General features: G+C 38.8%; 1 protein-coding gene across 1 annotated transcript; it reads left to right on the top strand.

Annotated features, from left to right (window-relative positions):
• NIPA1 (NIPA magnesium transporter 1) lies at window positions 1–25544 on the top strand. The gene is made up of 5 exons (XM_083361747.1): window positions 1–209; window positions 14326–14373; window positions 16435–16525; window positions 18029–18189; window positions 20034–25544. The coding sequence occupies exons 1-5, from the start codon at window positions 44–46 to the stop codon at window positions 20543–20545; spliced, it is 978 nt and encodes a 325-aa protein (XP_083217873.1). The 5' UTR covers window positions 1–43; the 3' UTR covers window positions 20546–25544.
• Window positions 25545–26949: the final 1405 nt, after the last annotated feature.

Raw genomic sequence — 26949 nt, 5'->3', positions numbered from 1 at the left:
CCGAGCAGCTGGGCGTCCTTGGTGCTGGCACCGCCGCCCGGGCATGAGGATGGCTGTCGGAGCAGCAGCGGCTCCAGGAGACGGAGGCTCGCCGAATCCCGGTCCTGCTGCGGTCTCTTTGGGCTTGAGCGTGGCTGTGGTGTCCAGCCTGGTCAATGGCTCCACGTTCGTGCTGCAGAAAAAGGGAATCGTGCGGGCAAGAGGACGAGGTATGGCCCCCTGGTCCCCGTCCCTTCGGGCTGCAGCAGAAACACTCTGATGGCTTTGCAACAGCTAGCATCCTCTGCCTGGTCTCCCACTTCGCCGAGCCCACCCCGGTTTTCGTACGCCGCCTTTCCTGGAGCCCCTGCTACCCTACACGGAGGTCATCCTCCGGGAGCGATTAATCAAAATATTTAGCAAATCCAGGCCTCGCGACTGCCTTCCCCGATCAACACAATGCTTCCAGAGTTGCCTGACTACAACTCCCAGAATTCCCAGTCCTGGCGCTAAATTGGGGAAGGCTACTTTAAAACAGACTATTTCGTTCCAAGGCGTTATCTTTGGTTTTAGGCAGTGTCAGATATAAATATTTAGCATGACCATTGCGAATACACCTTGCAATCCTCCTCCGGTTTGAATCACCACCACGATGGCTAACTCCTCAGCTCTCCAATCCAGCCACACCCCCTCCTTTATTGTTTTCTTCTTCAAGTTTGTAATGATATCTGTACTTTTTCAAAAGTCAGTGCTTTTATGTCTGCATTATGAATGTAGGCACTTGATTTGCAAAAGGATTATAACTGAGCATGAATGCTAAATAAAATCTCTCAGATGTCAGGGGCCAGGGGTTCAGGCAGCCTTTTCAATATTTCAAATGCTATTTTGTCCCCTTATTCCAGCAGATGCTATAGCATATTATTGGCTCAGTTTAAGTTTGTAATTTCCATTTATAATCTGAATTTGTTTTTTTTAAAAAAAAAATTAACACCAAGGAGTTTCTTATAGAATCACTGAGCTTGGACAAGACCATTTACACCAGTGTTTTTCAAGGCAACTTTTAAGATCTACTGACTTCAACTCCCAGAATTCCCCAATCAACCATGCTGGGGAATTCTGTGAGTTGAAATTCACATATTTTAAAGTTGCCAACATTGATTTAGAATGTCAGATCTAATCCATTCAGGAATCCAAAAGAAAACATGCTAGGCAAAAGATTACCCAACTTCTGTGGGAATACATCTAATAAATGGAAACCCATCACCTCTCTGGAATAATTGATTCTATTTTCACATTGCACATACTTTGAAGATATTTACCTGGATCAGGGGTGTCAAACTCAATTTCATTGAGGGCCGCGTCAGCATTGCGGTTACCCTCAGGGGGCCGGGTGGTTATGGCCAGGGTGGGCGTCGCCCACTCGGTGGGCGTGGCTAGAGTGCATATGGCCTACTGGGTGGGCATGGCCAGCTCTACATCGTTCGCATCAAGGGTGCCTATGGGGGCCTGGGCAGGACTGGGACAGATCTGAGGGTCTCTGGCAGAAGGAGGGTCTCTGGGCCAGGGCCAAGGCAATTTGGGCCGTTCCCTCACTGTTTCCAGGATGGCTTCGCGGGCCGCATGAAACCGCTTCGCGGGCCGGATCCGGCCCCCGGGCCTTGTGTTTGACATGTCTGACCTGGATTGTGCCTTCCTGTAACTTAAACTACGTTTATAATCTAGATTCTTATAAAGCACTAAACAAAAATATATTATGTAGATCTGATCATAGATTCAGAAATGGTTTGCTAAGTGGCACATAGAGGACTTTGTATAAGCAAAATACACAGAATTCATCCATTACTCCCAAAGGGTTGTATAGCCTTTTGCACTGTTCTTTGACCTTTGGTAATGATCATTATGAATCCTCAATATAGCAAACATGCAGGCCCCCAAATTCCTATTCTTGTAGGAATGGCTAAATTCTCCTATATTCTGAAATCAGATATAGACAGAAAGGTGATAGTTGCATTTCTAATATAAACTCTTGCATGCCAAACTGGTCTTTGGCGGAATACTTGCATTTAATCTGTACCCAATTCGGTTACAAGGCCATTAAGCTCTGCATTCCAGAGCAGTCCTATTCTACAGTAGACTTTACATATTGGATATTTCTGTGATCCCCCTATTGGCTCTACCTAGATAGACATAGTACCAAAATATTATTCTCTAAAATCCATCTACAGTGTTTGATTGTTTGAATTTAATAAATGAAACATTCAAACAACAAAGTAAATAGTAATTTATTTTGATAGGCTTCTCTTCAAATTAGAGAGCAACTTGTATTATATAATACAACAAGCATTTCATTCTTAGAATTATTTCACAAATTATTTAATTCATGAAGAATGTGAAAGTATCATAAAGTTGAAATATATTTTTGGTCTCAAAACAGCATTACCAGTTTTATTTACAGTAGACTTAGCTGATAATCAGTATGTAATGTGCTTGTTCCATTCTGGAGAAAGTGACTGTATACCATGATAGAACTATTCCCATGCTTGCAGAAGAAACTGCAAATATAAATTAATTTGCTTGTGAATACAGTGGTTTTGGCATTGAATTATTAAGAAATATAGTTGAAAACCCACTGAAATAATTTTTCCTGTTCCAGTGTAGCAAGAATGTATATTTAGGTATTTATTGTATTAGTATTTATTGAATCAGGAACTGGAAGATCCAGGTACAATTCCATATTGTAGTAAATTTATGCTGCCTTATGGGATATTTATGCTCCTGGGAAGAATCATGGAATTGAGAGTAATTAAAGTGAGAAATATTGTCCACTTTCTTTGGACAAGAATATGGAGTAATATACTCTACTTAATCTATGCCTACCACATAGACTACATGGTGGCTTGTGTATTCTTGATATCCCACGTATACAGGACCTTGATTATGTATTGGCAAGGGAAATTATAACATTTTACATGGTCAGTAATTTTTAAGTTCTCAAAAATCTTATATACTGACTTGATTAGCATAACACTTGAAGTCATGATTTGGTTTGATTATTGACTTCTCATAAGCTATAATTAAATTGTGGTCAACGAAGAGTCTTAACCACTAGTTATGTGATCTAAATAACTTTTAACCATATCCAGCATGCAATCTAAATCCAGTTTAGTGCTTATCTTGCAGTTAAGCAATTATATGACTCTTCTAGGAAAATGAGATGGGATAGAAGACCAATGTCATCTTATAACCACATATGCAGCAGCAGCTCTGCTGATATTGCTTCGTTAACTCTTGCTGATGTGTGTATGTTATTTCCAAAAAATTAATTAATGGCATTATATATAGATACAACATCAAACACACTGGGCAATATAAAGTTGTAACTGATTGGTTTTCAGGTATTTTATCCTTGAAAATCTCCTTCTTTCATTATTGAGATATAGGAATAATTCAATTAGCATAGAAATATCAAATAGCAATTTCAAAATAGAAAGCTATTATTGTTTGGAAAAGAAAGATCTATTTGATTGTTTGCTTCATTTTATTTCATTTGTACAAGTAGCTAATTATTTGAAGCTCATGCTGACCAGCTATTCTGTACTCATCTTTCACAGGGGTCACCAACCTATGGTCCGCGGCCCACTACTGGGCCATGGTCTCTTGTCTTGCATGAGTGGCTGACGTGTGTACTTACACCCCCTACTCGCACGAGCGTTGTGTCGCACGTGCACCAGCAATGCCGTAAGCATTGGGTGGGCACTAGTGTTGCCACAAGCGCACCTCCCATTCGCCCTACTGTCATGGCGTTACACGGGCGCTAGCAATGCCATAAGTATCAGGTGGGTGCTAGCATTGCCACAAGCACACACCCCATTCACAGTAGTGTCGTGGTGTCATGCCAGTGCTATCGTCTCTGCAAGTGCAACATTCCCACTTGCGCTAGCATTGAGGCATTGTGTGGGCGCTAGTGTTGCCCGAGCATTGCATGGGCGTTTGTGGCTCTGTTTGCATCAGATGTGCAATCATGGCACTGTTCGTGCATGCACTGTCCCATTCGTGTGGGTGCGTGCTCATATGCATAAAGGCGCCTCCACCCCCCCACCCCAGGCTGCCAAACCAGAAAGTTTGGGGACCCCCTGATCTAGTGTCAATGTTTGCAGCCCATATGTCGGAAACTTGACATCTAGCATATCTAATTTGCATTTTCCACAATCACTTGTGATAAATTAATGTTCCACTTTTGCATTGTGTAAACAATTTGAAACAAAGTAGGATTGGATTTTTAAAGAGCCTATTTAGTTCACTTATCATTGTTTTTGTTTTCTTTTAAAGATTATGAGAGTAATAATTACTATGCATCAGGTTTTGACAGCTTTTTAAAAAAGAAATATTATTTGGAGACTAGCAATAACATAAGAATCTACTGGATTGAAATTTAATCCAGCATTTTGTTTACCATAGTGGCCAATCAGGTTCGTCTGGATTTTGTAAGCAGAACATGGAAACACCCACTCTCACCCTGTTATTATTTTGCATTTGAAATATGGAGGCAGGGTTCCTCAAACCCTTCATATACATTGAGTCTTCAAGACTTAAAACAAGGGTCCCCAACCTTTCTTGGGTTGGTCGCCTGGGGTGTGTGTGTGAAGGCGGCTTTACACATGCAAGCATGTGCATGTGGAAATGGGGCCGTGCGTGCACAAATGGGGCTGTGATTGTGTGCTCACTGCAAATGGGGCCACAAATGCCTGAACGAAGCTCGGGCGACACTAGCATCCGTGCAATGCCATGATGCTAGTACAAGTGGGGATGTTGCACTTGCAGCAGCGATAGCATGACGCCATGAAGCTAGCGCAAATGTGAGGTTCACTCATTCTTCAAATTAACCATCCAGTCAAGTGAACAAATATATTCTACTGTATGTTTTAACTCTTCATCCATTGGATGATTTCTTGTCCTCTTGTCTTGATAGAGGGGGAAAACAGATTAGTCTAACATTAACAATGTCAATTTTACAAAGAAGAGTTAGCCATTCACATTCACATAATCAGAACTGATGAAGCTTCTTGGATGAAAAGCAAATTTTTTTCTTATTCTTCTTCAAGGGAAAAAAACATAGTCCAGTTACCTTTGGAAAAAATAACTTTGAGACAACCATGACCTGGATGATTGAGAATCTCCGTAGACATTCAGCTATTCACATTAGTTCACATTCACATTGGGCTTCATGCTTTTCCTTACTGAATACTTACAATCTGCTGTTTTTACTGCTCATATACTGAAATCCTAAACAATGCAAATTTTGGATAAAAGATGGAAGTTGGGTTCTGAATAGGCAGCACCCGCTTGGCAATAATTGTTTGTGCTTTCTGAAATACCTTCCAGTATTTTCTGTACTCCCCTTTGTGGATTACTGCCTTGTCGCGGCGAAGGGGCTTGCATAACTCAATGAAGCTATGAGCTATGCCATGCAGGGCCACCCAAGATGGACAGGTCATAGCGGAGAGTTCTGACAAAACGTGATCCACTGGAGAAGGAAATGGCAACCCACTCCAGTATCTTTGCCATGAAAACCCCATGGACAGTACCAAAAGGCAAAAAAGATATGACGCTGGAAGATGAGCCCCTCAGGTCGGAAGGTGTCCAATATGCTACTGGGGAAGAGCAGAGGGCTAGTACTAGTACTGCCAAAAAGAATGAAGCGACTGGGCCAAAGCTGAAAGGAGACTCAGCTGTGGATGCATCTGGTGGTGAAAGGAAAGTCCAATACTGTAAAGATTTTTTCTCCATAGGAACCTGAAATGTAAGATCCATGAATCAAGGCAAGCTGGACGTGGTCAAACGAGATGACAAGACTGAACATCGACATCTTAGGAATCAGCGAACTAAAATGGACAGGAATGGGTTAATTTAATTCAGATGACCATCAGGTATACTAAAGTGGGCAAGAATCCCTCAGAAGAAATTGAGTAGCCTTCATAGTCAATAAAAGAGTAGGAATAGCAATACTGGGATACAATCCCCAAAATGACAGAATGATCTCAGTTCGAATCCAAGGCAAACCATTCAATATCACAGTAGTCCAAGTCTACGCTCCAACCACCAGTGCTGAAGAGGCTGAAATTGACCAGTTCTATGAAGCCCTACAGCACCTTATAGAACTAACACCAAAAAATGATGTCCTTATCATCATGGGGGATTGGGATGCTAAAGTAGGAAGCCAAAAGATAACTGGAATAACAGGCAAGTTTGGCCTTGGAGTACAAAATGAAGCAGGGCACAGGCTGATAGAATTTTGTCGAGAATATGATGGTCATAGCAAACACTCTGTGTCAACAAACCAAGAGATGGCTCTACACATGGACATGACTAGACGGCCAACACAGAAATCAGATTGACTATGTGCTCTGCAGCCAAAGATGGAGAAGGCTCTATACAGTCAGTAAAAACAAGACCAGTAGCTGACTGTGGCTCAGATCATGAGCTCCTCGTTGCAAAATTTAGGCTTAAATCGAAGAAAGTAGGGAAAAGCACTAGGCCACTCAGATATGAACTAAATCATATCCCTGATGAATACACAGTAGAGGTGACAAATAAATTTAAGGAATTAGATCTAATAGACGTGAGTGCCTGAAAAATTAATAATAATAATAACAATAATAATAATAATAATAATAATAATAATAATAATAATAATAATAATAATAATAATAATTTAATTTCTATACCGCCCTTCTCCCGAAGGACTCAGGGCGGTGTACAGGGCAATACAATAAAATACAATATACAAAAGTTAAAAAAAATATTAAATACTACAGCCCAATTCAATAAGTTAATACAATAATATTAAAATACCCCTAAACCCATCAGACCAGGCCGGCTTGTTCAAATAAGTATGTTTTTAGGTCACATCGGAAGGAGCGAAGGTCGGGAGCCATCCGGAGCTCAACCGGTAAATGGTTCCAAAGGTCTGGCCCTCCCACAGAGAACTCCCCCCCTGGGGGCTGCCAGTCGACACTCTTTGACCGACGGCACCCTAAGGAGGCCCTCTCTGTGGGAGCGCACTGGACGAAGGGAAGTTGATGCCGGCCGCAGGTGCTCCCGTAAGTAACCCGGACCCATGCCATTTAGGGCTTTATAGGTCATAACCAGCACCTTGAATCTTACCCGGAGGACAATCGGAAGCCAATGCAGCTCGCGGAGTAGAGGTGTTACATGGGAGTATGGGGAAACCCCCACCACCACTTGCGCGGCCGCATTCTGCACCAGCTGGAGCCTCCAAGTAGTCCTCAAGGGCAGCCCCATGTAGAGAGCGTTGCAGTAGTCCAAACGGGGGGTCACGAGTGCATGAGTGACTGTGCGCAAGGCATCCCGGTCCAGATAGGGCTGCAACTGGCGCACCAGGCGAACCTGGGCGAAGGCCCCCCTAGTCACAGCTCCTATATGATCTTCCAAAGAGAGCTGTGAATCTAGGAGGACACCCAAGTTGCGAGCCCTATCTACGGGGGTAATATCTCACCCCCCATAGTAAGAGGTGGAATAATCTGAATTTCCCGAGATGCCGGCACACACAGCCACTCAGTCTTGTCAGGGTTGAGCCACATCACATCGAGGGCATCACTGGGGTGGTTTGGGGTAGAAATAAAAAGCTGGGTATCATCAGCATATTGATGATACCCAACCCCAAAACCCAACCCCAAGAATTATGGATGGAGGTTCGCAACATTGTACAAGAGGTAGCAACTAAAACCTTCCCAAACAAAAAGAAATGCAAGAAAGCAAAATGGCTGTCTGAGGAAACTGCAAATAGCTGAGGAAAGAATGGAAGCGAAAAGCAAGGGAGAAACAGAAAGATACACCCAGTTGAATGCAGAATTCCAGAGAATAGCTAGAAGAGATAAGAATGCCTTCTTAAATGAACAATGCAAAGAAATAGAAGAAAATGATAGAATAGGGAAGACCAGAGATCTCTTCAAGAAAATTGGACATATGAAGGGAATATTTAATGCAAAGGTGGGCATGATAAAGGACTAAAATGGCAGGGACCTAACAGAGGCAGAAGAGATTAAGAGGAGATGACAAAACTACACAGAAGAACTATACAAGAACAAGCTTAACATCCCAGATAACCACGATTGGGTGGTCACTGACCCCGAGCCAGACATCCTAGAATGTGAAGTGAAATGGGCCTTAGGAAATCTGAGCAACAACAAAGCTAGTTGAGGTGACAATATTCCAGCTGAGCTATTCAAAATCTTAAAAGACGATGCAGTAAAAATGCTACACTCAATTTGCCAGCAAATTTGGAAAAGTCAACAGTGGCCACAGGATTGGAAAAGGTCAGTTTATATTCCAATTTCAAAAAAAGATAGTGCCAAAGAATGTTCAAACTATCACACCATTGCACTCATTTCACATGCTAGTAAAGTTATACTTAAAATCCTACAAGCTAGACTCCAGCAGTCTGTGGATTGAGAACTACCAGAAGTACAGACAGGACTTCAAAGAGGCAGAGGAACTAGAGATCAAGTTGCCAAAATACACTGCATCATGGAGAAAGCTTGGGAGTTCCAGAAAAACATCTACTTCTTCTTCATTGACTATGCTAAAGCCTTTTATTGTGTGGATCACAACAAACTGTGGCAAGTTCTTAAAGAGATGGGAGTACCAGACTATCTTATTTCTCTCTTGAGAAACCTATATACGGGTCAAGAAGCAACAGTGAGAACTGGACACGGAACCACTGATTGGTTCAAAATTGGGAAAGAAGTCTAGGAAGGCTGTATACTGTTGCCCTGCCTATTTAACTGATATGCAGAGCACATCATGAGAAAGGCAGGGCTAGATGAATCAAAATTTGGAATTAAGATTGCCAGGAGAAATATCAACAACCTAAGATATGTAGATGATACCACTCTAATGGCAGAAAGTGAAGAGGAACTAAAGAGCCTCATGTTGCAGGTGAAGAAAGAGAGTGCAAAAGTGGGGTTGAAACTCAACATTAAGAAAACCCAAATCATGGCATCCGGCCCTCTCAATTCCTGGCAAATAGATGGGGAAGAAATGGAGGTAGTAGCAGATTTTATTTTCCTGGGCTCCAAGATTACCACAAACAGGGACTGCAGCCAAGAAATTAAAAATGGAGGTAGTAGCAGATTTTATTTTCCTGGGCTCCAATATTACCACAAACAGAGACTGCAGCCAAGAAATTAAAAAACGCTCCTGGGGAGGAAAGCTATGGCAAATCTAGACAGCATACTAAAAAGCAGAAACATCACCCTGCTAACAAAAGTGTGTATAGTCAAGGCCATGGTTTTCCCAGTTGCAATGTATGGCTGTGAAAGTTGGACCATAAGAAAGGCTGAGCACCAAAGAATTGAGGCCTTTGAACTATGGTGCTGGGGAAGACTCCTGTGAGTCCCTTGGACTGCAAGGCGTTCAAACCAGTCAGTCCTAGAGATCAACCCTGACTGCTCTTTAGAAGGCCAAATCCTGAAGTTGAAACTCAATATTTTGGCCACCTAATGAGAAGGAAGGACTCACTGGAGAAGAGCCTAATGCTGGGAAAGATTGAGGGCAAGAGAAGAAGGGGATGACAGAGAATGAGGTGGCTGGATGGAGTCACTGAAGGAGTAGGCATGAGCATAAATGGACTCCAGAAAATGGTAGAGGACATCGAGGCCTGGAGGAACGTTGTCCATGGGGTCGTGATGGGTTGGACACGATTTCACAACTAAACAAATTTCCTGTATTATGCAGAGACTGAGGCAGAAAACAGCAGTTAGGCAAATGTGCTTGTGGAAGCTTCATCTCCATTACCATTTCTCTTCATTTCTGTACAATAGGGGTCCTCAAACTATGGCCCATGGGCCGCATGCAGCCCAATTGTCTTTTTATCCGTCCCGCCTCAACCTCCCAGGCAAGCTGTCCAATTGCAAAGTGAGGGTGGATGGATGGCAGGACGGTGAGTTGGTGGGAGATGTTGTTTTCTCAGTTTCTCCCTCGTGCGCCCAAGGATGCGCTCATGCTTCAGCCACACCCCTTCCTCTTCGCATTTTTACCTCAGGGCCGGGCTGAGAGGTTTAGGCCTTGCTTGCAGCCTCGGCCTTGTTTAGGGCAGTCAAACTGGGCAATGATGACACAATTGTTGCTGCTGCTTCTGAGGCAGGTCCCTCGCTAGGTGCAATGGAACACAAGCCCCAGCCTCTACTGCTGCTGCCGCCGCCACCATGACAACCAAGAGGAAACTGGTGCTGCCGGCCCTTAACATCATCCCACCATCGCCGTGGGACCCAGCCCCACCGGTGAGGGCGATGGCTTTGAGTGAGTGGGCTTGACCCCTGTGAGGGTCGGAGTGGGGCTTCTGGAGTGGGGCGCCAGTGATGGGCCTGAGGGGAGCGGCTGAAGGGCAAGGTATTTGTGAGGGGCGGCTGGGGTAAGCGAGAAAAAAGGAGGAGAATTTGCTCCTGGAAGGTTATTTCGGGACTGCGAGGGCTTGTGTGGAGCTGAAGCAATGAAAGTTTGGGGGAGCCACTGGGAGGGAGGATGCAGTCGGCCTTTGGAGGAATATCCCGATCCATGAACGGGGGTGGGGTGCTGTGTCCAGGTGAAGCCCCAAGAGGTAGGCAAAGCCAGAGGCGGTGGAGCAGCTTGGAGGAACTGGGGGTGCCGGTGCTGGTGATTGAGAGAAACTTCATTGGCCTTTATGGTCCAGGAAAGTGTGGACGAAGGATGGGGGCGTTGGCATGCGCCCCATAGGAAACAGGAATGAAGTCCTGCCAGGCAGGTTTTTCTGTCCTGAGACGGTCAAGAATGCCAATCAAGGAGGCTCAGGGTTAAAATGAAGGGTCCTTGGGAGGGTCTCTGAGGATGGTGGTTTTCTTGCAGACATTTCAGGACCCAAAGTGAGATAATAAGTGAATTGATGATGATACCTAGTTTAGGTCATGAGATGTCTACAAGAAAGCCATGAAGCTCAGAGAGGACCAAGGAACCCACAACCGCCCTCCTCCTCCTCTTCTCCTCCACTCCACAAACCCCGCTTTCTTCTGGCATTGCTGATGTTACCTATTCATGGGACAACTGCAAGAAATGCTGAATGGAAATGGCACCTTGCCTTTCTGACAGATGTAACATTGCTACTCAACAGTTTCCATGTGCAACTTCAAGAAAAGGGGAAGTTCATCTGTGATATGCATTCATATGTGAAAGCATTTGAAGTAAAATTGGACATACTCATTAAAAAAGTGAGGGAGAAAATCTTCCCACAACTCAAAAACTATTTGCGGAAAAACTAGTAGTTGCATTCCCAAACAAAACGTGTGGATTCACTGGAAATGTGAAAATTATACTCTGCCCCCCCCATCAGTCTGAGGGACAATGAACTGGCCTCCTTTTTAAAAAGTTTGAGGACCCCTGCTGTAGAAGATGAGAACAGATTATCTATTGAAAAGACTTACTAAGATTACAAAAAATATTTCAAATTTTAGAAACAGGTGTAAAGATTATGTTATATTCTATAAGAAACAAAATATGCATTTTTAAACAGTTCAAATTCAGCTTTTGTATGAATATTGAAGGCATAGGTAAATATATGTTTATATCCATGTGTCATTTAATGAGCCTCAATAGTGAGCCTTAAGAACAATTTCAAAAATCATTTTGTGGTTTTGAAAATACTTCAATCCCAATCATGTGATTTAGGGCAAGGGTAAACCAAGTGCATATCTATTTTCTTAAAGAGTTGGACTACTAATAACCAGTGCTTTTTTTTAAAAAAAGGTGCTGGAACTTTCATCTTGTTAATCTTTTACTTATATAATTTTATTTATATATTGATTTATATAATTTTAAAATTGTATATTCAATTCTTAACATAAATTTAATTTATTGTATTTAAGGCAAATGTTCATAGTAAATTCCAAAGTTTTGTCCAATTCTTGTCCAGCAAATCTTTGAGATTTAATTCATAATTACCTTTAGTTTTTCATCTGTTTTTGGCTTAGATGAAGTAATGCACCTTTCAGGCATTCACCAAATAAACTAGAATTTGTTGTGAGCATCTTCTTAAATACAAACAGTTCATAAGCCGGACCTACCTATATTAGCAACCACATTATTGTTGGCTTGTACATACCATTTTAAAGATATGATCACATTGGTTCAAGTGAATGAGATGCTCCTATAACCCAAAACGCATGCTATTAATTCATCCCTGCCAAAATAGTTATTTTCATCAGACTTAGTTCATGATGAACTTAGAACACTAAGTTCTGTTTTATCAAATTTATCATGAAGACAGCATAGTAGGCTGCCATAGGGGTGACAAATTGTGAGATAGCTCCCCCATGTTTATATACTGCAGGTGGGTATAGTAAAGATGGTATATTATTTTTTTGTCTACTTGGAAAATGATGTGTTGCACTTTAATAGAGGAGACAAACTTTTGCATATATAGTATGACATATATTGAGTTCCTTTTGGAAGGACTAGCAGTGGGAGATAATAGATGTCTAATACAAGTGCATATGCTGCCTTCAACATATCTGTGTTTAATTGATGGAGTCATGTTACTGACAAGATAATGAATTGCAAAGAAATTGTTATTAATACATAAGTTAAACATTTTGTTTCCATTTCTTTACAACTGCTGATAAAAAAATGGCCTGGCTATGTTCAAATTATACACACAAGAGAAAAAGCTTAGGTGAGGGGGAAAGTGTTACAATTCAATCTATTTATGAATATGAATGAATATGTCCATAATTGCCCAGTGTATTTTAACAATGATATAGAACTGTGCTACGAGGAGCTTATAATTTACATTTCTTATTCTTGGGGAAGTAATGACAGAAAGAAAATGGATTGAAAAAAGTAGATGCAAAAGTAACATTAGATAAATATGAGAAAATATACTTGCATATCCTTAAGTAGTTTATGAAAAAAAATGCTTAAGGTTACCACTTCAGATAGACGTATAAAATCTGCAAGACTCCAGATAACCACTAAAATAGTAGCCATGAGACACAGTTCCTGGCTGAGGGAGGTGACCCCCAGCCCCTCCAGGTCACACGGGATGATGTGTGCAGCTGTTCAGGGCCAATCTGTGCAAGGTGGTATGTCTCCCACAATGCACACCTATGGCGCACAGCTTGCAGTCACCAAGCCAGATGCCGATGTGGGGCAGTGGAAGGGCACGGGTGGCAGGCAGGCCGAGGCAGTAGCAGGCGTTGCAGGCCAGGCGCTCCACGGCGGTCACAAAGCTGCACAGGGTGAGGCGGGGCAGCACAGGTCCAGCACTGGGTAGACCACCAGCTGGCCTGGCCCATGGAAGGTCAGCCACCTGCCGCGTCCCATGCGTGCCACCTCCGCGCCCAGAGCCCGCAGCCGCACCACCAACACCACCTCCGCCCTGCAGCCCACCCTACACAGCCCTGCCATGTAGAGTGGGCCCCGTGGCTCCCAAAGCACTGTTGTGTTGCCACTCCCGTCTGCTTCAGGTATCTTCAGGACTACCGTTAAAAAGAGGTGGAGAGGGAAATCATGTCCACCAGGTCTCGTCTCGTCTCCCCATTGGGCCAAGGGTCTCGCAGAGGGCAGGGTGGACTTGAAAAATGTGAGTTATTTGAGGTGGGGGTTTCTTTGCCACTGTGTTTTCTCCTTCTGACTTGTGGTCAGCCTGGCTGACATGAGGTGAGCATGAGGCAGGCACGCATATGTTTTCCATGCTTCAGTGCCAGGCTCTCCATGCTGCAGTGTAGCATGGAGAGCCTGGCTGACATGGGTGAGCACGAGGCAGGATTTGGCAGGGCAGAATTAAGTGCTGCTCCCCACCTCCCACTCCTGGTCCTATCTTACTTACAACTAGGAGATGGTGTAGTTGGGCAGCAGGGAGGTGTGCAAAGTTCCTGCCAATTCGCCTTTGTTGCAGACAACTTGCATGTGTAATGTTTGCCGGTCGGGTCTTTCAGCGCACTCTGCAGCAATTCCTATTGGCTTTTGAAAGCCAATAGAGGGAGTAGCACAGCTTGTGAAAAAGTTGAAAAAATCCATCAAAAAAGGTGCCAGAAGTCTGTTCTGAGCATTCTATGACAAAAAAAGCGCTGCTAATAACCATACCAGGGACATGACTGATTATCTTCAGTAGAAGCAAACAATAAAAAGTAATACTAATTATGGTTATACTCATGGTTATACAACAAATATTTGCATTGGTTCATGCACTTCAGTTAAATAACTCTGTAAGGCGGGGTAGTGGTAAAGTTAACATATTGTTGAAGCTATAGAAAATTGTACCTATAAAATATAATTTAAACTGATGATCCATTTTTTGATTTTTCACCTATCCAGGGACTTCATATTTAACTGATATAGTGTGGTGGTCAGGTACTATTGCTAGTAAGTATATCTTCTATATTTGAACAATTTTACATCTTAAAACCATATTGAAGGACTATAGTTTTCTACCCAGATGTGTTAAGACAACAATTCTTATGCATAAGATCAGTAGTGATGATTGTAACTCTGGTCCAATATATCTATTTAAAGAAAAGCTGCTGACATGTTCAGTCTAGGATACTGTTTCATTGGTATTTTTCATGATACATTTCTGGCTGGCAGCATTCATTTCACACCACAGGATATGGTGGCTAAACTATATACAGTATCCCTCCCAGGCAATATAATTTAAATATAAATATAAATTTAAATATAAAATTGTTTTTATCCAGGAACATCTATGGGGAAAGTAAAAATCTATAAGATTTGTCATCATACTGGATGATAATTGCTGGAAGTAATTCATATCAAAAATACATCTGGAGGAACCAGACTGGAGAAGGTTGAATCAGAATGTACCTGAAATCATCTTATTAGATACAAAACTGTATGGGCAAATGCATAGATATTTTTTTTAACAATTACAGTTTTGCAATCACATTTTCTGTATAAAAAAAGTTGTTTCTCTGAATTTGTCATAGTTTATTAAGCAGCAATATCAGAATGATTTTCCAGTGCTTTCCCCCCCCCTAAAATACCATTTTTACTTCTGGTATAATTAACACCTTTGGATTTTGTGGTTTTTCCCATGCAAGTACTAATCAAGACTATTTCTGCTATCTTTTTCAAAATTAGCCAAATTTATCTAAATGCTGTCATCTGGAAATGAACTTGTGAAAAGAACAACAGCAACAAAAAAACCTAAACATGATGGGTGTAACAATTTTGATTGCTTGTAATTCTTTTTGGTTGGCTGATAATATTATAATCCTACTGATAATATAATCCTAAACATACAGTAGATCAATTTGCTGTTCTACAGATATATTGCAATTCCAAATTTTCTAATCAGGGGTGCCTTGTAGGCTAGGAATGCCCAAAAAATGTAATTCAGACACTCCTGGAAAGCACCAGATTGGAACAGGTTAAATTAGGTCTTAGGAAATGAAACCTTCAGCTAGCATAAAATGTATTAAGAATATACCAAAATACTTTACACCAATGCAGAATAGGAGTCATTTTAGTTCAATACCCTCTACACTGCCAGTATTCAGGATTATTTACCAGGAGAAGGCATCACATTTGCATCTATAACTAGAAAATGGAACTATATATCCAAAATAAATAATTTATTGAGATCTAAGAATAGTCAATGCGATTTTGTGGAAAGATGAAAATAGTACCCATTGGCATCTGTGAAATGGCATATGATGTCAATACATTATGATATAATTGCAGAAGTGGCAGGAATTAAATACTGCATGTCATTTGCATCATGATAAGACTGGTGCAAAATACCTAAATCCATGCTATTTGCATACTTGAACCCATAGCCCTAAAAGTGTTCCATCTTGTTCTAGTGATGTCAATCTTAATGTTGCTTCCATGTAAAGGACTGAGAATCATTGCAGCTTCCTAACATTTTCATTTCCCTTTTGTCCCTCTGGTTTATCAGGGTTTCAAAACAAAGGGCCAGAAGCAAAATCAGCAACTCTGTTGCTTCTGAGTTCCAGAGCTATGAATGCTCAACTTTTCCCTTCTCAACACCCAAACTTAAGAGATCATTAGCGAGCTATACTCAGCAATTGTTGAGGTTTTTTGGGGTGGTGGTAGTAATATACTGTTGTGATTTAGATATGGAAATACAGTGGTTATGGCTTTAACGACAGTGCCATCATTCTCTATACTTCTTAAGGCTAAAAGAAAAAATACTTTCTTCTCACTATTTACTAGTTTTCCTACCCGTGAATATAAAGGACAATCATACTAATTAATTAAAATGCAGGTAGAGAAACACACCGCAGGTTAAAACAGGAAGGAAATCATACAAAATAAAACTGCCAAGTGTGAGGTAATAAAGCAATAAAATGCCAAAACTCTGCAGTCTAAATCAGTTGTTCCAAAAATAATAAAATGCTTTGTTTTGTTTTCTGTTCACATATTTATGTTTTTTCCCCACAGTGGCGCTTGGCCAGATTGGGAATTTCTTAGCTTATACTGCAGTTCCTACTGTTCTGGTGACTCCGCTTGGAGCACTTGGAGTCCCATTCGGGTAAGGATTTTTTCTGTTCTGCCTTGTTTTCCCTTTCTTCAAATCAAATTATCCATCTGAGTACCTATATTCTATGCAACTATGTTCAATTTTCTTACAATTATTATTTTTACTTGTAGTACCAATAAGTGTTTAATTTTTTATCTGTTCTGATTTGCATTAAAAATGACCTATTTTTTCCCTTATCTTCCCTTTTGTTCCTTATTTTAAGAAAAAGAAATTAGTTGTTTTTTAGATTTCTTTCTGTCCTCTGAAATGTGCGGATGAAGCATTCATTCATTCATTCATTTTTTTATTTTTTTTTAGCAAAGAAAGCCATTATCAAAGGTTTACTGTGAACATGGACAGATGTTTATATCCCTAAATACTGAAATGTAAAATGTGCACAAACCTCTCAACTACTCAAAATAAAATGTGCTTGGATTCTCAGAGATCCTGGCTAAATGAGGTGCATACTTTGAATTTTTCATTTAGTTAAGTGGCTCTCTTGGTGTTACTTCATGTTGTGGAATTGTATCCAGAGCTAAAAACTGATTCAATCCCCAGAAAGTTACATAAAGAAGACAGAGTGATACTTCTAGGACTTTGCCTCAGATAGCTAGCTATCCTTTCTCAAATAAATATTTAAGTTAATGTCCAGATATATTCCTTTTGGGCATTTTTGTCAGAAATGGCACTGTCCTCTCTCTATCCAAAGAACCATGAAATGACTCTCAAAGGCAGGTAGGGTTTTTAAAAAAGATTTTACATCTCTGGTGCTGCACATCATGTTGAATCTCTTAAGAAAACATATCCTGTATAAACAGCTACAAGAAATGTTCTGTTACTTAAAAAAATGTCACATGTAATTTGCAGGAGAGATCAAGTCAGAGTATTTTTCATTGATACAAAATGCATCAGGGAAGCACTCTTTTCCTATCTTGCATTCCCACTTGCCAGGCCAAACTCAAGTATCGAAATATATTCCATGTTGCTAGCTGGGGAATTCTGAGAGTTGAAGTCTACATATCTTAAAATTGCTAAAGTTGAGAGACACTGGTTTAAACGAACGAAGAGAACTACCTTCTGAAGCAAACACTGTTGAATAATTTCTTAGCCTGCAGCAAGGATTTCCAAAAGAGTGATCAAACTCTGAAGAAAATAGCCACAACTAAATGATCTATCTTTATGTGTATCATGTAAAAAAATGGTTAGGATTTCCATCACATAGTTGCTACTTTGATTTTTGGAACTCTCCTTTGTGAATAGTCTGCCTTACAGCAGAGGTCCCCAACCTTTTGGGCACCAAGGACCAGTTCTGTGGAGAGAGGTTTTTCCATGGACCAGAGGGGGTGTGGTTTTGTGTGCTGCCTGCATCTCACGGATGGGGCTTTGCTTGTTTGTGTGGACTGGTTGTTGGCATGCCACAGCCTGGTAATGGTCCTTGGACAGGGGGTTGGGGACCCCTGCCTTACAGCTCAGAACACCTGATTGAAATGTTCTCTTTGATTCTCTCTTTCTAAGGTCCATTTTAGCTTCCTATCTACTGAAAGAAAAACTGAACATTTTGGGTAAATTGGGCTGCCTCCTGAGTTGTGCAGGTTCTGTTGTTCTCATCATTCATTCTCCAAAGTCTGAAAGTGTCACCACTCAGGCTGAGCTTGAAGAAAAGCTTACAAATCCAGGTATTTGATTGTTTGGGTTAACCACGTTGACAAGTAAATCTGAGTGACAAGACAAAAATGAAAAGAAACTTAAATTGCTCCAACGTATAATGTTGGCTTACTTTTTATTTCTTGCTGAACAACTTTTTGTTCCAAAAGGAATGCATCATTTCCCCTCCTCTTTCATCTTTAATTATGGAAACTCATTTGCTCCACAGTCCTAAGCATAACTACCTTTTTTAAAATTACCATTGGGAAATACATTAGACTTACAAGTTTTCCAATAGCTTCTGTATAAGACAAGAATAACATAAAAATAAGAAATAAAATTTAATGAAAAATATACTTAAGCTTAAAATAAGCTTGCTTTCCTATTGGGTAATTTTTTTATATAATTCATTAAATAATAAAGAATGAATTAATTGTACTTCTGTATAATTTCACTCAGTAGGATTTAAGCAGTTTTATTACTTGGGGTTACAAATAAGTACTATGAATGTATAAATTCAACCAAGGCTGGAAATTAAAATAATAAATAATGGTTTTGGATGTAAAATTATTGTTAGAACTCATAGAATAAAGGAGAATGTATTTTCTCATATTTATTTCAGTGTACTTTAAACACAAAAGAAAGCAATTCACTGGTCTATTCCAATTGTTTTTGGGATTACAGCTCCCAGACTATTAGCCAAAAACCATGATATCTGGAAATTCTGGAAATTGTACTTCCAAAAGGACCAGATTGGAGAAGATCTAAATTCAACATAGTTGATTCAATGGTGAGCAAACCACTGACTGCTTCCAAGAGTAGGCATGATTAATAAGCTGTTTGTGATTATCATAGAATGATAATGCAAACTTTGGACTGTAGTTTTAGGTATATCTCTAAAGAAAATTAAAAAATAAAGTGATGGTCTATGTGTAATTACTTATAGTTTCAGACAATTTTCAGATAAAGGCGGAATTAAAGATCACAAAATTACATTGCTTAAATATGCCTGATGACTGACTGGCCCATGATAAATAACATGGAAGATAATTTAAATGTTCTCTGCAGTATTCAGTTTACATATAAACAAAAACATGCATTTTGAAAGAACATTTTTCTGAATCAAAAGCATAATTTGCCATGATAAATTAAATAACAGATTGTCAAAACCAGGACCACAATTTAGGGTTACCTACCATGGTTTGATTCAGATGGAAAAGAATAACTTAAGAGAAGGAATGGGCATCTGCAGAAAACCTCACGGTACTCCCAGATGTAGTCTTTCCAAACTTTATTCTTTTCAAATATGTTCGTGTATAATTCCCATTACATTGACATGTCAGCTGAGAGATAAAGGACATTGCAATCTAAAGACCATTAAGATAGATAGAATTCTTTATTAGAGAAGTGTGATTGGACACACAAGGAATTTGTCTCCAGTGCATAATCTCTCAGTGTACATACAAGCAACAAGTGAGAAATCATGCTCATAATCATAAAATGTAATTATCATAAAAAATACTCAGTGATAGTCATAGGATACTAAATAATCAACATAAATCAAAGCAATCAGCATAAATCATGAGATGCAAACAACAAAGATATAGCCATAAAAAGCTAAGGAAATAGGTAATAGGAAAGATGAGAAGTATAATAGTAATAGTAATATAACCTGACTGATGATGACGTTTATTGCAAAATAGAATTTGGAAAGTTATCAAGATAAAGCCAGTGTAAGTTAATGTCATATAAACAATGTGCAGTATGGATCATTGTGATTTCTAGCATTGGGGTATATATCATATAATATAGAATTGTTTTCAAGAAATATTATTTGGTTGAGCGTAATTATGCTATTATATTCTTTGTTTTTCAGTATTCGTGGGTTACCTCTGTATTGTGCTTCTCATGCTGCTTCTACTTATCTTTTGGATTGCACCAGCTCATGGACCCACTAACATTATGGTTTACATCAGTATTTGCTCATTGTTAGGAAGTTTCACTGTGCCTAGTACAAAAGGAATTGGACTGGCTGCTCAAGATATCTTTCACAATAATCCATCAAGTCAAAGAGCATTATATCTCTGTTTGGTTCTGTTAGCAGTATTGGGATGTAGTATAATAATTCAGTTTAGGTACATCAATAAGGCACTAGAATGTTTTGACTCCTCAGTGTTTGGTGCCATATACTATGTAGTATTCACCACTCTTGTCTTGCTGGCCTCAGCCATTTTGTTCAGAGAATGGAGTAATGTTGGTGTTGTTGACTTCTTGGGGATGGCTTGTGGGTTCACCACTGTATCTATTGGAATTGTTCTTATACAAGTCTTCAAAGAATTCAATTTCAATATTGGTGATTTGAATAAGCCTAATATGAAGACTGATTAAATTCTTAATGTTGAAGGGAATTGGATAATCCAGAAAATGATAATGGCTTCAATTTTTAGAAATGATAGCCTTTAATTTTTAAACTTTGAGAATAATATTACCTTTCATTCCTTGCTAGAATGTGTGAAATGAATTAATGTTCTTAATTCAATTTCTCTAAGACTTGTGATTTATAAACCTCATAGCAAATAAGATAAGAATTGCATCATCACAGAAGCTGATGTGTTTCTTTATCCTTAAACATCATCTATGTAGCGTAGGACTGAATTATTTTGGTCTATGAAGAACCAGGAATCTTTTCAAATGGTTACTCAGAATCTTCTGGTTATGTGAATCAACTGTCAACATTTGTGTTTACAACTGAGCAGGTGCCATGAGTGATCAATAGCCCTTTTTAAAAATGTAGATATACTTCAAATACTAGAAAGGGTTTTCTATTTATCTTCACAGTTATGATTCAGATTTTAGTATTCTTCCAGGTGTATTTGAAGATTCCACAACTGTTGCTACAGACTGTGTATTGATATGGTTTATTCTTTCTCTACCTTTGTAAATTGGACCGACATGGAATTCATAATTATATCCAAAACTAGGTGTTTATATTCAACATGTGTTTTCTCTCATACCATCTGAAAGTTGCTCACAAATTTAAATATAGCACTTAGTTGACAGCTATGCCTTTTGTTCAGGAGCTTATATTTAATATAAAACAATGTAAGGAATGTGTTAGATCATAACCACTTTCTACCTTTTTGGTAGATTATTTGTAAACAGCTGGAAACTACTTCAGTGCCTTTTCTATTCTAATGAGATAACTTTCATGGAGTGGTTCATATTCTCTAATATTTGGGTGTCCTCGTGCTTATCAATTTAACCAAGCAGAGAGACACTAATATGGCATTTAAATTATTATGGGGTAACTTCTATGCACTTCCAGCTAGTGTTTGTTTAGAACAAAAGTATTCTATTATAGTAATATTCAGTTATGTTCCCTAGACAGTTTTCCCTAACAAATTCTAGTATAGCATCTTTTGTCAGGTTTTGAACTGGCACTTTTAGAATTAAACTAGGCATTACAAAAGGAATTTGTAAGAGGAAAGAAAAATGTTCTTCGGTTGAGGGAAAATTACCTAGATTTACTAAGTGATTCTTCAGCAGGGCCTAGAAATTGTTGTCATTCACTTGGAAGAACAGAGAAAAACAGTGGGACTTCTGCTTCCACAATACCAGTGTTTCTCAACCTTGGTAACCTTAAAAAGTGTGAACTTCAACTCCCAGAATTCTGGAAGTTGAAGTCCACACTTTTTAAAGTTGTACTAAGTATAAAAACCTCAGTATAAAAAACTGCTAAGTTAAAAGAACAGAAACAAAGAGTTGTCTTTTTCCTAGATAATTAGATTTGATTCAATAGCTATGACTGTTTGCAGGTTCCTCATTATGACTTGAATTAACAATAGTGGTCTGACATAGAAATAGCAGTTTCATGTCAGTGTCAAAGAAATACTGTATAAATAGATACATGAATACTTTCCCAGAAAAGGTTTTATTATTCTGTATGCCCTTTTGTTGAACTTGTAAGCATGCATTATTTTTTAAAATCACTATATTTGAAATTTTTTAATTCAGGAGGCATATGAACAAGATATGTTTGCAAAGGGAACAAGGAATAAACCATGTGCCTAGTACAAACTCTCCCCTTATATACATTGGGATGTCATGATGCAAGTACAAAATATTGACATTTGTGTCATGTCTTGAAACATTTTATTGTTTTGGCATCATCAGAGTTAGGAACAGACTCCAACTAAAGTCATAGGTGTCAATCTGCACTTTCAAGCATTTTTAAGCATACAGTACTTTATCTTCACAAGTAGTTTCTGACAATAACATTATTTGCAGTGCAGCCACAAGGTTGTATAGAATGGTTGTTTTCTCAATCAATATACACAATCAGTATAGAAATCTTATGATTCCTTTTAAATTCTGAAAATTGCAAATTGGAGATGATTTTTCTAAAATAAAACAGCCTTTCGCATGTTAGGGATTAAAACTGACTGTATGTATGTATGGTATGTATTTTTAAAAGATTAAAACCCATACTAATAGCTATTTGAACACTTGGAACATTAAATATATGAGAGTATGTTATGGGGCAGCCTGAATGGGGCTTCTTATTCCCTATAATGGACACTATGGGAAGGAAAATATGCATCAGAATGTAGCCAGTCATAAAACATCTATTTTACAAAGAGCAACTGGAAAGTCATTCCTTCTACCACACTGTGTTGTTCCTACTACTCAAGCTGACTTTTATGGTTTTTATAGATGGGTAGATATGCTTCAGAACAAAGCACTGGCCTACAGTCACAGTCCCGTTTTTATTTTCTGAGATTACCTGTGAAGCTCTGTAATGGACTCAGATTTCTTTGGAAATAAATCATTTTGAAGACTGGCTTTCTTTTAAAATAAAACACACACACATACACTCAGATGGGCAAAGAGCCTGCTAAATGCCAAGGTAGGAGTCCATAAACAGATTGGCTTCTCCCCCCACCATCAGAATGATTTAGATATCAGGTCGTACTTGAACTGGACAGACCCCTTTCACCCTGTACATATACTGTATGGGTAGAGGAAATGCATGCTATAAATTCAACATAATGGCAGTCTAAAAATAACTTGTGAAGTAACTTTTAATCAATTTTAATGTGCAAACACTGGTTTGGCTTGCTTATTTATTCATTTATTTAAGAAATATCTGTTTTATCTTCTGCCAAATGGTTTTAGGTAGCTTAGAAGGCAGTCATTATTTCTAAAGGTCATTAAAATCTTCCTGCAACGTGTGGCATGTACAGAGAGGTTAGAACAGACATGTCAAACTCGTGATGTCACGTGACATCATGCACCGTATCGGAACAGTTTTGCCATTGCCGGCAATGGGGTGGGTGCGGCTTTCGCATGACGCATCCGGCCAGCAGTTTGACACCCCTGAGTTAAAAGAAAAGCGTTAATATGGAGGAGAGAAAAATGTTTGAGTCTCTCTGATTACTTGAGAGTTCTGCTTGAGCTGTGATCCATTCACTAGGTATCATGCATATCAGAGAAAATTCTGAATGTTTATAGCATTTTGCTCTGATGAGTTGGTATGGGCTTTTAGCTCCTGCCCTTAATTAGTATTCATATTCATAATCAGTATTATTACTTAAAACTATTTTCCAATCTTACTTTTTAAACAAAATATGCTTGACAGTCACACTTTATTCTAGCTTTTCAGTTTCGGTGATTTCAATTTTGTTTTCTTTGACATATTTAGGAACATGGTTTGACTTTTCTAGAAATTATCACAAATTACAGTTTATTATTTATGTCACTTTTCCCTCTGTAAATAAATACCTAGTTTAGTATGCTGTATTAATGCACATTTAAAATAGTATACACATTTAAAATCTTCCACTTCTTTATTGATTGAGGCATTTACTGGGACATCTTGGCTGGGGTATCTAATATTTGTTTAGAATGTTATGAAGGAAGTTACTATCCTCCAAATAAAGCTTCAGGGCAAAACTGTATTTGTAAGCAGTGATACAATTTAGAGGTCTTTTTGGTTTATATGCATGTAACATTGAAGAGTAGAATCTTGTTTTTACAAGTTAAAATGTTTTAGAAAAACTAAGCTATTACATATAAGCTATTACAAAATCTTGATCTAAAACAATTAAACTATTAGATTACACCTACCAGCTAGCCAGCCCTAGCTATGGCAGCAGTTAATTGAGAATCAATTGACACTGTAACACATTGCACTAAACCACATATAAAGTATTTAGTCTGGCTTTGGCTTCATTTGTATGAACTAGTCATCATAGGTTATACAATAAACTTTGAAGCAAACTGTGGGCATGTGCCCTGTGCCATTCAAATTTCTTTGTGCTGCTATTACTCTTCAGTAAAGCATTATAGATAGAGAAAACTTTTTGATAAGGATGACATATTATTTTGTTGTTTATAATCTTGGTTTTGAGTTTGATGCCTTTTAAGTTGAGACAGCCTTATAGCTAGATTCCGGAAAGTTGTAATGTATATATTGGCATTCCATATAATTTATATCTGTAGCTTCTAACTTTTTAGATTATACATTATAGAAATACTTATTTTTGCTACTTATTTTAATAAATAGTATTCTTTTTCTCCCTTTTGATTTTCTCTCTAGAATTATCATCAATAATGATGATGTTAGCACTGGACTTTACTTCCATTTCCTGATTTTTTAAATGTATTTTTTGGTTAATATTTTGCTATTTTTTTAAAAAATGCAGTGATTAAATTATTATAATTTTAGGTATGGTATTCCATATTGGGCAATAAATATGCTGGTAACTCTTGAACTTGGTCTTCCTTAAACCTTAACGTACCCTTATTAGGGTATTACCTGATTCATATACACTGGCTACATTGATCAAATTCATCAGGAGTAAACCATGCTTGCCTTGGCTTATACATAATACTACACAAATCAGATTGTTAAGGCAGAAATAACTAAAGAACTAAAAAAAAGCACATTCCTTGCAGTTAAGACTTCTGCATCTTCTACATATGGTACCAGGTTTATATTCCATTGCAAATGGTTCAAGAAATGGCATTAGTAATTAGTGCTCTATCTATATAGAGCAGGGATGTCAAACTGCCAGCCTGTGGGCTGGACGCGTCATGAAGAAACCATGTCTACCCAATTGCCGGCAATGGTGAAAAAGCTGATATGTCGTGTGACGTCTCATAACGTCGCGTGTTTGACATGTCTGATATAGAGCTACTATAGAATTATTTATTTTGCAAGATTTCTATACCATATCCACTGACAGACTTTTAAACAAGATACAGGCTGCAATGCAAAACACATTGGAATTATCTTCAGTTGTTAATTCTGTGATGAGAATTAAAATTAATACCACTACATGAACAATTGTTCTGAGAATGTCTCTTAGGCTCTCACTACCCCATATATCATTTCCAAAAACTTTTTTGGTTGCTGATTGTGTGGGTGTGAAGGAGAAGATTGCTTGATTTCGTATACAGTGAACCAAAATTTTAATGAATTAATTGGGAATAGGTGCTAATTATTCAAGAATTTCTACTGAGTCAGAATTGAGCACTGCAATATTTGCATAAATAATGCAAACGAATGAAAAGTATGCTGCTTGTGTGATGTTATTAAACAAAATATATTGAAGAAACTTGTTAAGGTGTACATGTACTCTAATGTTCAGGTAAAAGTGTGATAAAAAAGGATTTTACTGGATATGACATTGCTTGGCAATAGTAATAGCCTGGATTAATCCTGAATATAATTCTGTTGAAAATGAAATAATGAAACATGGAAACACTAGATTAAAATAGAAAAGAATGGACTACTTAAATATTCTTAAAGCAGACTTTAAATATGGCAGAAATGTTTGGAGAGTCAAATTTGCATATGCTGTTGATCTGTATCTCTCACTACGGTTGTGAGTGCTTAGATTCCTGCTTGAGGACAGCATTTTAATCCTTTGAAGTACAAATTAAATACTGTATAAGTTATTAGGGGAAAATAATTTTAATAATTTTATGGATATTTTTCAGAAACAGTAATTAGGAAATTTAACTCAATGACATGCCAACCCCCAAGTGTATTGGCCTAAACACTAGCTTAACACTATTTTAGCAGCATTTATTAAAAATTTACCAATGTTTTCCACACAATTTGTAACAGAAAACTATGGCCAATCTTGGCTTTGGAGTACATGCAATTGTATAGTGTGTGAATTTGCAAACAAGTATTTGTTAAAATGTATATCCATTTACATGTAAATTACTTGTACACTTCTTCTAAAACAGGCATGTTCAAATTGCCAGCCGGTGGGCCGGATGCATCACACTGAAACCGTGCCCACCCCATTGCCGGCAACGGGGGAAAAGTCCCAATACGTCACGCGACGTCAGGTGACATTGCAGGTTTGACATGCCTATTCTAAAAGGTTAGCAGAAGTTAATTTAGTTTTAAAAGATGTATTTGCTTTTGGGAAAACAGTTTTTATGTGGAGCCCAGTAACTTGAAGACTAACTTGATCCTTCTTTTACATGTTGTGTAATCAGGGTAGATTTGATTTAAATCAAGTCGATTTAAATCATAATTTTTAAAGAGCAACTGCCATCTCTGTCCCGCAGCAGCTCTTCCTCAGACCCAGTGTTGACTCACCGACAGTCCCATTCACTTTAATGGGACAGCTGGTGATGCAGCAGTGACATGGCGGGTAGCAGGTGAATGGACACCCACTAACAGGCGTGGCCATGATGGATCTGAAATGATAGGTGCTCTTTAAGTGTAAGGACTCATTCTTACTGGAAGTTAAAATCTTTAATATTATTAT

Source organism: Vipera ursinii (genome assembly GCF_947247035.1).
Source record: "Vipera ursinii genome assembly, chromosome: 4".
Classification (NCBI taxonomy): Eukaryota; Metazoa; Chordata; class Lepidosauria; order Squamata; family Viperidae; genus Vipera; species Vipera ursinii.
The sequence above is the reverse complement of the archived record's forward strand: the minus strand, read 5'-3'. Positions and strand labels throughout refer to the sequence as shown.

Coding starts and splice junctions, on each gene's coding strand:
- NIPA1 (XM_083361747.1), top strand. CDS start 44: ATGAGGATGGCTGTCGGAGCAGCAGCGGCTCCAGGAGACGGAGGCTCG. Junction 210..14,325: donor CGTGCGGGCAAGAGGACGAG/GTATGGCCCCCT, acceptor TCACCTATCCAG/GGACTTCATATTTAACTGAT. Junction 18,190..20,033: donor AGAAAAGCTTACAAATCCAG/GTATTTGATTGT, acceptor TTTGTTTTTCAG/TATTCGTGGGTTACCTCTGT.